The 12,121-nt window shown below is 41.1% G+C and overlaps 1 protein-coding gene across 2 annotated transcripts in view; it reads left to right on the top strand.

Moving 5' to 3' along the window:
• Positions 1-4,912: 4,912 nt before the first annotated feature.
• LOC140735485 (protein cholesin-like) overlaps positions 4,913-12,121 on the top strand; it is a 397,591-nt gene continuing 390,382 nt past the window's right edge. For both annotated transcript variants that reach the window (XM_073060633.1, XM_073060632.1), the window contains exon 1: positions 4,913-5,173. In XM_073060633.1, coding sequence (XP_072916734.1) covers positions 5,057-5,173 — 117 coding nt within the window. In that variant the 5' untranslated portion in view covers positions 4,913-5,056. The remainder of the gene's footprint in view (positions 5,174-12,121) is intronic.

The raw sequence follows: 12,121 nt of genomic DNA, 5'->3' as shown, positions 1-12,121 counted from the left end.
TCCACTCTACTAGTTACATCTTCAAAAAATTCTATAAGATTTGTCAGACATGATTTTCCTTTCACAAATCCATGCTGACTTTGTCCGATGATTTCACCTCTTTCCAAACGTGCTGTTATCACATCTTTGATAACTGACTCTAGCATTTTCCCCACCACCGATGTCAGACTCACCGGTCTATAATTCCCAGGTTTTTCTCTCCCTCCTTTTTTAAAAAGTGGGGTTACATTAGCCACCCTCCAATCCTCAGGAACTAATCCAGAATCTAAGGAGTTTTGAAAAATTATCACTAATGCATCCACTATTTCTTGGGCTACTTCCTTAAGCACTCTGGGATGCAGACCATCTGGCCCTGGGGATTTATCTGCCTTTAATCCCTTCAATTTACCTAACACCACTTCCCTACTAACATGTATTTCCCTCAGTTCCTCCATCTCACTAGATCCTCCGTCCCTTACTATTTCCAGAAGATTATTTATGTCCTCCTTAGTGAAGACAGAACCAAAGTAGTTATTCAATTGGTCTGCCATGTCTTTGTTCCCTATGATCAATTCACCTGTTTCTGACTGTAAGGGACCTACATTTGTCTTGACCAATCTTTTTCTTTTCACATATCTATAAAAGCTTTTACAGTCAGTTTTTATGTTCCCTGCCAGCTTTCTCTCATAATCTTTTTTCCCTTTCCTAATTAAGCCCTTTGTCCTCCTCTGCTGGTCTCTGAATTTCTCCCAGTCCTCAGGTGTGCCGCTTTTTTTTTTGCTAATTTATATGTTTCTTCTTTGGACTTGATACTATCCCTAATTTCCCTTGTCAGCCATGGGTGCACTACCTTCCCTGGTTTATTCTTTTGCCAAACTGGGATGAATAATTGTTGTAGTTCATCCATGCGATCTTTAAATGCTTGCCATTGCATATCCACCGTCAACCCTTTAAGTATCATTTGCCAGTCTATCTTAGCTAATTCACGTCTCATACCTTCAAAGTTAACCTTCTTTAAGTTCAGAGCCTTTGTTTCTGAATTAACTATGTCACTCTCCATCTTAATGAAGAATTCCACTATATTATGGTCACTCTTACCCAAGGGGCCTCGCACGACAAGATTGCTAACTAACCCTTCCTCATTGCTCAATACCCAATCTAGAATGGCCTGCTCTCTAGTTGGTTCCTCGACATGTTGGTTCAGAAAACCATCCCGCATACATTCCAAGAAATCCTCTTCCTCAGCACCCTTACCAATTTGGTTCACCCAATCTATATGTAGATTGAAGTCACCCATTATAACTACTGTTCCTTTATTGCACACATTTCTAATTTCCTGTTTAATGCCATCCCCAACCTCACTACTACTGTTAGGTGGCCTGTACACAACTCCCACCAGCATTTTCTGCCCCTTTGTGTTATGCAGCTCTACCCATATCGATTCCACATCCTCCAGGCTAATGTCCTTCCTTTCTATTGAGTTAATCTCCTCTCTAACCAGCAATGCTACCCCACCTCCTTTTCTTTCCTGTCTATCCCTCCTGAATATTGAATATCCCTGGATGTTGAGCTCCCATCCTTGGTCACCCTGGAGCCATGTCTCTGTGATCCCAACTATATCATATTCATTAATAACTATCTGCACATTCAATTCATCCACCTTGTTACGAATGCTCCTCACATTGACACACAAAGCCTTCAGGCTTGTTTTTACAACACTCTTAGCCCTTATACAATTATGTTGAAAAGTGGTCCTTTTTGCTTTTTGCCCTGGATTTGCCTGCCTGCCACTTTTACTTTTCACCTTACTACTTTTTGCTTCTACCCTCATTTTACACCCCTCTGTCTCTCTGCACTTGTTCCCATCCCCCGCCACATTAGTTTAAATCCTCCTGAACAGCAGCAGCAAACGCTCCCCCTAGGACATTGGTTCCAGTCCAGCCCAGGTGCAGACCGTCCTGTTTATATCAGTCCCACCTCCCCCAAAACTGGTTCCAATGCCCCAGAAATTGAGGGAGGTTACATAGCAATAGAGAGATAAAGTTATGAAAAAATCTAAAGTGTGGAATTTTAACTGACATTATGTGAGATGGTCATATTCAGTTGATCATAAAGGACATAGGTGATGGGAAGAGCTGTCTACAATTTATAAACAAGTTTTGATGTAACAGATAAAGATCAAAGAAGTTGCTTAAGCAGGCACAGTTACAGTTGAGTCTAGAAATGACAAAAATCACTGTTGCAAATTCCCACATGCAGAAGTTAAGATGGCCAATAACATGAAAGAGGAAACAAGGTTTTTTTTCAGATATACAGTACAAAGAGTAAAATAAAGATGTGAGTGAATATCAGACTGCTGGAAAATCATGTTGGACAGGTAGTAATGGAGCACAAAGAAATGGCAGACGAACTCAATAAGTATTTTTGTCAGTCTTCACTGTGGAAGATACTAACAATGTAACAGAAATTCGAGAATGTTGGGGATAGAGGTGAGTGTACTTGCTATTACTAAGGAGAAGGTGCTTGGGAAGCTGTAAGTCTGAAGGTAGACAAGTCACCTGGACCAAATGGACTACACCCCAGGGTTCTGAAAGAAGTAGCTGTAAAGTAGGAGGCTGGGGTCTGTGTTGGGACAACTTTATTTCTTGTTACATGTTAATGATTTGGATGATGGAATTGATTGCTGTGATGTCAGGTTTGAAGATGGGTGGAGGAGCAGGTAGTGTTTTGGAACCAGTGAATCTGCAAAAGGACTTGGATGGATTTGGAGAACGGGTAAAAAAATGGCAAATGGAATATAGTATAGGGAAATGTATTGTCATGCACTTTGGTAGAAGAAATAACGATGTAGACGGGTTTCTAAATGGGGGGAAATTGAAAAATCAGAGGTGCAAAGGGACTTGCGAGTCCTTGTGCAGGATTCCCTAAAGGTTAACTTGCAGGTTGAGTTGGTGGTAAGCACGGCAAATGCAATGTTGGTATTAATTTTAAGAGGAATAGAATATAAAAGCAAGGATGTAATGCTGAAGCTTTATAAGGTTGCAGTTGGGATATTCTGAGCAGTTTTGGGCCCCTTATCTAAGAAAAGGTGTGCTGACATTAGAAAGGGTGTAAGGGAAGTTGATGAGAATGATTCTGGGAATAAAAGGGTTAATTTAGGAAGAGGTTTTCATGGTTCTGGGCCTGTACTTGCCAGAGTTTAGAAGAATGCGGGAGGATCTAATTGAAAGCTACCAAATATTGCAAGGCCTAGATAGAGTGGATGTTTCCTGTACTGGTGGAGTCGAGGACAAGAGTGCACAGCCTCAGACTTGAAGGATGTCCATTTAGAACGGAGATGAGGAGGAGTTTCTTTAGCCGGAGGGGTGGAGAATCCTTGGAATTCTTTGCCACAGATGGCTGTGGAGACCAAGTCATTTGGTGTATTTAACACAGAGGTTGATAGATTCTTGATTAGTAAGGGGATCAAAGATTATGGGGAGGAGGCAGATAATGGGATTGAGTGAAATAATAAATCAACCATGATGCAATGGTGAAGGCTCTAGGCTGAATGGTCTAATCCGCTTGTATGCCTTGTGTCTTCTAATTGGTTATTTGGCAAAAATGGACAAAGTTGGTCCTTGGGCTGGAGACAAATAGTCTGGTGTTTGAAACTGAGATAGCAAGGTGGATTGCGTCAGTAGAAAGGGCATATTTGTGTCAGGGTCAAAAAACAATATAGAAATAAACATAACCATAACAATAATTATCTCCACATTTCTGAATTCACAAAATTCATCAAAGCAAACATGTCCTCAGAGTCCACAGCACAGAAATAAGCTTTTTGATCCATTGTGCCCACTCTGAGCATCAAACACGTAGCTACACTGTTCCAACCCCTTGTGAGTTTTCCACAAGGCATGTAAGAGCTAATCTGTAACTGAACTTCACTGATAGTCTCATAATACACTGATCTCAAGTTTTGAATTGATTTAGCAGTTAAAAAGATGAATTCACTCTTAAATGGTTTGATTTAATGCTTACTAATCAAAATGGTCAAGAACCTGCACCACCCAGGCCATGCTCTCTTCTCACTGCAGCCATCAGGAAAGGGATAGAGCAGGCTTAGGACCCACACCATCAGATTCAGGAGCAGTTATGACCCCTCAACCATTAGGCTCTTGAGCTAGAGGGATATCCTCACTCTACTTCACTGACCGCTTCACAGAACTGGTTCTGCAACCAATGGACCCATTTTCAAGGACTCTTCACTTTGTGTTCTCAATATTTATTACTTATTTCTTTTTGTATCGACAAGAATTTGTTGTCTTTTGCACGTTAGTTGTCCGCACCCAACAGGATGGACAGTCTTTCACTGATTCTATTGTTTCCTTTATTTACTGTGAAAGCCCACAAAAATGAATCTCAGGATTTTATATTATGATTTTGTTAATAAATTTACTTCAATCTTTGGTTTTAGATTCAAGACTGCAACCCGTTTTTTGATTACCTTGAGAATTTAGAGAAAACACACGTGGTAATATGTTTCACGTACTAACCCACCTTTCAGACACTTTGATTTGTAGGCCGAACAACTTTTTCACCAATGTACAAGACCTGCTCCCCACCAAGTAAACGCTGTTTAAATCACTGAACCTGTTACACACACACACAAAATGCTGAAGGAACCCAGCAAGTCAGACAGCATCAATGAAGAGGAGTAAACAGTCCACATTTCGGGCCGAGATCCTCATCCGGATTCTCATGTGTTTAGGAAACAGTTGCACCGACATTTCCCATTTTACTTTACCACGCAAGCGCAGTTCACTCTCGCATCCAGCGTGCTGCCGTAAAATGTAGCCAATGGCCTGGGAGAGATCCAGGCACGATCCAATAAGAGTGCGCGTACCCGTGTAGGACCCAATCATATCGAAGAGTATAGGCGGGACGATAGGTGAAGACCCACGTGGAGTTTTCCTCAGTAAAAATTTAGAACCAAAATCTGAGGCATTTAAAATTATACGTATAGTAAATAGTCCATCGGGATTGTTTATGTTAAGAGTTTTAAAACTATAGTTCTAGCAATTTATTTCGCAAGATGACTAAAGTGAAGAAAAGTAAACTTGAAACCCGCAAGATGAAAATCTCTCCAAGCGAGCAAGAGCCAACTCCTGTGGTGCCGGATGCGAAAAGAAGGAAAATGATGAGAACACAGGTGAGTGGCAAGAAGCAGAGAGAACTGCTGATCAAACTCGTACTTGCTGCCCGTTACGCCGTTGGCTTCTGTTATTCCCATTGATCGATACATGTGTTTTCCATTTTATGAATCTTCTGGTCAATATCAAAACTATAGGGCAAGCACTTACATTGGACTTTTAGTGGAGTCCTTAACTGTCATCCAACTTAGGGTCTTTGTAAACTTGTTGTAACTCTGCCATCTATCAGCTTGTGTGTTCAGATTCACCTGAACTTAAAATTTAATTGATGGGGAACTGACCATTATAAACTGTATGTACTATATGCAGACATAAGAGATTCCATATACTGGAATTTGGGCATGTGGATCATGCTGTAGGAACTCAGTGAGACTAGTAGCATCAATGGTGTGTGTGGTCTGTCAACTGTCTGCGTTCGGCTGAAGGGAGATAGCCAGTATAAAAGGCAGAAAAGGTGGAGCAGAAGTTAACAAGTGATGAGAAGGGGTGAGTGGAAATAGCAACAGGAACTGGGAAGTGATTGTTGGAGGAGACAGAGAGATGGAATCTGACACGAGAGAAAGGTGGATCATGGAATCAGGAGAGGTAAGTGGAGGGGGGGGGGTGGAATGTGAAGCAGACGGGAACTGGGAGGAACAGTGTGTGAGGACCTACCACCCTTCCTCAACTGAATCCACTGGTGTATTTTTTCCATGTTTGCAAAAATGTGTTGTGTCCAAGATAGATAATCTGAAATGTTGTTGCACAGAAACTTGAAATCTGCTCACATTTAAAGATACAGGTTTCCCCCACTATCCAAAAGTAGAGCGTTCCTATGAAAACTTTCGTAAGCCAAAATGGCATAAAGCGAAGAAGCAATTACCATTAATTTATATGGGAACATTTTTTGAGCGTTCCCAGACCCAAAAAATAACCTACCAAATCAAAGCAAGTAACACATAAAACCTAACACTAACATATAGTAAAAGCAGGAATGATATGATAAATACAGAGCCTATGTAAAGTAGAAATAATGTATGTACAGTGTAGTTTCACTTATCAGAATTGAGAAGATTTAGCCAAAACCGATTTGTAGAAAAAAATCGGCACGTACACGAATGCGCACACACCTGCCCGCGCAAGGCTTCACGGTCATGGTAGTCTTTCTCAGGGTTTAAAGCGAGCACCTTTTTTTGTAAAAGTGAAAATCCTCTTTGGATTTCTTTCGGTTAGCAAAAACAGGTACTAATGTAGGTCTTTCGTAAAAACGAAGCAGCGTAAAGCTAACTTTCGTAAAGCGGGGAACACCTATAAAACCCAGAATCTCTTAGCAGTCAAAGCAAGTGTGAAGCTGACACAAAGTGTTGGTTCTGTCAACTGGGAATCAAGAATCCGGGCAATAGCATGCAACACCTCACAGGGAACTCACAGTTTTGCTTCTATTTTACAGGAAGCAAATACTGTTAACATTATTATGAATACATTTTCAGTATGGAAATAGGAATCTTTTCACTATCTGCAGATGCTGAGATTCAGTACCTTTATTTTCTAAAGTGCCAATGTCAGCCCAAGGTTTTAATCTTTCTTCAAATCTGTTTCTGATGTAAACCCAATTGATGTACAGAATCATAGGATGATAGTTCGAATGAAGATTCTTTGTCCTGAAATGTTAAACCTGTTTCTCTTTCCACTGGCACTCCTTACCTGATGAATGTTCCCAGTTTTATTACATATCGTTAGTTTCGCGTCAGGTTGCAAGGTTCTAGAGAAGAGCCCTAGAACAAACTACATGCATATGTTGCTCCAACTCCTCATGCCTCACTTTGCCTCAAATGTACTCACTTTGCCCTGTTTTTTGTCCTTGCTCGTATGAAGGTGGTTTACCTATTTATGCAAGTACTTCTCTGACAATAGATGTGTAACAGCCTAATGTAACATTGTATAGAAATGCAAGATAACACTGATGCAGACATTAAAACATTCATACATTTAACAAGGTGCTTTATTAGTGCAACAGAGTTAGTCAGTTTTTCAATGTTCATCGTCAGCTGGGTCAATCTGTCCGTGAACTCCCTGTCGGTTGCCTCCGTACGCTCCAGTATTTGTTTTTTTTTACTTTTAAGTTCTTTACTTTTAAGTTCTCCTGTAAGATCCAACAACTGTCCATTGTTTTAAGTTTTTCTATTCTGTAACTGAACAAACGCGCACTTTCACGACGAGATTCGACACCAAACATGTTGCTTGTTTTTGGTAGATGTGTCCTGTGCATGCGCAGGAGGAGGGGATTCGCTGAAATCTCCTTTTCAATGTGGATAGAGATATTTTCAAAAATGCATAGTGTGGACGCCTATCATTTTTACGCGAAACCTGCATTTTCAAAATTATCCAGTCTAGTGTGGATGTAGCCGTAGAAATTACCTAGGCTTACTCATAGCCCTCTATTTTTCTGAGCTCCAAAATATAATGAATGAAAAACTGCACACAACAAAGACAAACAAACAATGTGTAAAAGACAACAAACTGTTCAAATTCAAAAAAAGTTCAAGTTTAATTGTCATTCGACCACACGTGAATACCCATGAATACAGGCTAATGAAACATTGTTACTCTGGGGCCTAGGTACAATCATACACAGCACAGGGCACACATAGCAATAAAATACAGTCACACAAAAGAATCTATAGTGCAAGTCCCTGAGTGTTTAAATGTTGCAGCAGTTGGTATTTGAATACAATACAGCTAGTCTTCCAGACACCACCAGTGCCCTCCGGTCACCTTTGGCTACTCCCGTGCAGTAGACCGACTCTGTCGCCTCTCTTCTGCAAGGCTGCAAACAGGTGACTCCACCGCTTGAGGCCTAGTTCTTTCCACAACCAAGGCCATGCAGCTCCCCCACCACTCCTCCCTGCTGTTCGCCAGTAAACCAGTGAACCAGACTTGCAACATTCCACATTGTCAATGTCCAACAGGGCCTTGCGATCACAAGAAAAGTAACTAAGACTGCACACCGCATTCGCACAGCAACTCCTCACCAACTGTAGCAGGCAGTAGCATGGTCCACACCAAGTCCAGCTCCTTCAGTGTCTTTTTTGGTCAGACCAATAGACAAATATTCCAGTTGTAGCCTTCAATGCACTTGGTTGGTGGTTTTCATTATTACTCTGTGTTTCTGCTTGATGTGCAATTTATAAGTGCTGTAGTGTAAAGTGCTTCAGTGGAAATGTTTTCTACAGATACTGTTGTTAATAATAATTCCTGAGTTAGGAGTTGGGACACTGCCTGGCTGCAACCATCTGAGCTTGCTGCATCTTTTTGTGTACAGGAACTAAGTGCTTTTAGCAGCTGAAGTGGCTTGCTGCTCTGAACAGATCATGTTTTTTTCATTATTTGCCTTTATTAATTCATTATCAAATGTTCCTGAGGAAAGCTGCCAGTATATTGACACTTGCATCGTTTTGGAGCAGCTGGTGTTGAATTATAATATGCTATGTTTCTTAAACCTTCAGGCTCTTATTAAACCTGATTTTGCACAGTTTAATTTATTGGCCTGGCTTCGCATTTTCCACCTACATAAAGATTAGGAACGATGATTTACAGTACACCATTTTTATTGCCTTTCTTGGTAGAACAGGGATTCAAAATTAATTTGGTGAAAAATAATTTTTGATGCAAAGGTCAAAAGGTGGTTCAGAGGAAGCATAAGCTTCTTGTGGAAGGTACCTTTTACCTTGAGCTGAATTTGAGGAGCAAGATGCAAGATATCAGCATTTGTGTGATAAATTTCTTGTGCTTTTACAGCACATTGACAGCTTGCTTGCGTGTAATGTTACTGGAGACATTCAGAAATGATTTATTAGTTAGCGCCATGTTTTTTTTCCACACAGCTGCTCCATCAGCATGGAATCTTTTAATATTTTATCTGAAAGGCAGCATATTTGATAATGCTGTAGTGCATTGATATAAAATAATCAGTGTACTTTATGTATTTAATTTTTTAAAGTTGAGGCTTGGCTTTATTATATTCTGACTGAGCTGGAATATTGGAATCAGTTTGATCTTCTGAAGTTGATTCATTAATGGTGCATGATTATATTGTATTCCTACATGTTGATCATGATTAACCATCTTCACTGATATGTATTTGGATTAAGATTCTTCCGATTTTCATGGGTGGTTCATTTTCAGTTGACAGACAATGACATCATAACTGTAAAGTGGTAAATTAAGATTCAATAAACCTTTAGATACATGGAGACTTCAAAGTCCTAAGTTTTGATAACTGATGAAGTACTCCGTTTCATAAAATTAATATTCTTATTGAGGGTGAATGTAACTCCTTCACACTGTTTGCATAACATTTGTTTGCTTTTAAGATTCCTGTGTGATTGAATTTCTGTCCATATTGTGGCCCCTGGTTGAATCCAAAACTGTATAGATTATATTTTAATTTAAGCTACTTTGCAATTTTCTTTGTTCACTGTGAAAGTCAATTTCTATTATCAAGCCAATATTTTCTATGAATTCGAGTTTTCACTGTGTACAGTTCACGGCTCACATATCTTGCTTGCACACGTTCTGCCTTTAAACAACCCGTAACTGTCCTTGAGACCACAGATCTCAGGTGCAAGTTCAAGTTCAACTTTATTGTCATTCAATTGTATACATGTCTACTGCCAAATGAAACAATGTTCCTCTGGACTAGGATGCACTGTACAGTATGTATAACTCGTACACAACACATAAATATCACAAATAAATTAACTGAATAATACAACATATCCACATTTAGCGTAAGGTGCATATATAACACAAGTCTCGTGCTATTGGCACTTCATAAGTGATGAGACCAGGGTGGTGGTAGGGAGTTCAGTAGTTCCATGGCCTTGGAGAAGAAGCTCTTTCCCATCCTAAAATTTCTTGTCCTAATGCTATGGTATCTCCTGTCTGAAGGTGGGGGGCAGAGGGAGGGGTCAAAAAAATTATGGGATAGCTGTGACAATGTTAAGGGCCCCTGTGTAGGCAGTGTTTCTGCTAAATATCTTGGCTGGGTAGAAGATGATCCTCTCAGCAGTTCTTGCAATCCTTTGTAGGGTCTTTCATTCAGATGCTGTGCAGTTCCCATACCAGATGGTGATGCAGTGGGTCAGTACTTTCTCAAATGTGCTCCTGTAAAAATGGGGGGGAGCCTGGCCCACTTCAGTCTCCTCAGAAAGTGGAATTGCTGCTGTGATTTCTTGACTAAAGAGCTGGTTTTGAGGGAGCAGGTGAAATTGTCTGTTAGGTGCACTGCCAATACCTGTTGCTCCTAACTGTCTCCATGAAGGAGCCATTTATGTGCAGTTTGGAGCAGTCAGCCTGCACCTCCCTAAAGTCCCCAATCATCTCTTTAGTCTTGTCCACGTTGAGACTCAAGACATTGTGCTCACACCATTCCACAAGCTGCTCTACCTCCTCTCTGTACGCTGTCTCATCATTGTTGTTGCTGTTGATGAGGTCAACTACAGTTGTATCATCGGAGAACTTGTTGATTTGATTTGAGTTGGATCGAGTGGTACAGTCATACATCAGCAGGCTAAGCTTGCAGCCCTGGTTGGGGGGGGGGGGTTGCCGGTGCTGTCATGGTTTCTCGTGCCCCACAAATGACCAAGAGACGCAGAAGATTCTTCAAGAAGGGTTAAACTTTAATTTGCAAATCAAAGCTGAGACAGTCATTGAGCTAGTTGCTGATTGCCCCCCCCCCCGGATCCTCAGACCTCAGACACAGCATTTTTTATAGCAATCTCCTGGTCCAGTTACATTAGCATATGTAATCGGTCTATAGTTGTGTATCACACGTACCACAGGTATATCTTGCCACCATTGTTTCTACCAATTGACTTAATCATGTTCTAATCTACATCTCTTAGCTACCTCTCATTAACACACCATTGTCTTCTACATTTTTAGGATTTCATTCTCCTACTAAATTGGGTACATGCATAGCAAATAGCAAGTTTAAAATTTATACTTTTATACTCCAATAGTGCTCAGTATGATGTACAGGTGATGCTGCCCACATGGACTGACTGTGGTCTTTCTGTCAAGAAATCCAAGATCCAATGACAGAAAGAGGTGCTGAGAACCAACGAGGACAGTTTATTCATCAGCTTCTGAGGGATGATTTTATTAAACACTAAGCTGAAGTCAGTAATTAACATCCTGGTTTATGAAGTACTATTTCCCAGTGGGACAGGACAGAGTGGAAGGCCGAGGCTATGGCATCGCTGGTGGACCGACTTGAGTGATAAGCAAACTGGAAAGGGTCCAAACACGAGGAAATCTGCAGATGCTGGAAATTCAAACAACACACACAAAATGCTGGTGGGACACAGCAGGCCAAGCAGCATCTATAGGGAGAAGCACTGTCGATGTTTTGGGCCGAGACCCTTCGTCAGGACTCATTCAGGTCTGCTGTGTCCCACCAGCATTTTGTGTGTGTTGTTTGGAAAGTGTCCAATGTAGCAGGAAGATGGGATTTAATGCATCCATAACCTGCCACTTGAAGTATTTCATTATTTTTGAGGTCAGTGCCTCTGGATGGTAGTATTTAAGATAGACTATGGTTGTCCTCTTGGGCACTGGGATGATGGTGGCTGCCTTGAAGCCTGCGGGGACAGTGGACTGTTCCAGAGAGATTAGAATTTATTTAAGTCTTACATCCATCCCACAGTGTGAGGGAGTAGAAAATCTTTGTGTTATGACTCTGTTGCAATGTTGGCCCTGGCTTTAATGCTGCGGTAGTGTTTGCAGACGGAAGCAGCTGTAACTTTTTATGGCTGGGGTGACTGGTGTCCCCGATGATCTTCCAGGCCTTCTTTCTGCACCTGCTGCTGTAAATGTCCTCAATGGAGGGAGGTTCATATTCACAAATGTGCTGGGCTGTCCATATCACTCTCTGCAGTGCCCAGCGATCAAGGTTGGTGCAGTTC

This window comes from Hemitrygon akajei, chromosome 11 (assembly GCF_048418815.1).
Source record: "Hemitrygon akajei chromosome 11, sHemAka1.3, whole genome shotgun sequence".
In the NCBI taxonomy this organism is placed as follows: Eukaryota; Metazoa; Chordata; class Chondrichthyes; order Myliobatiformes; family Dasyatidae; genus Hemitrygon; species Hemitrygon akajei.
Note: the sequence above shows the minus strand (reverse complement) of the source record. Positions and strands in the feature narration are given on the sequence as shown.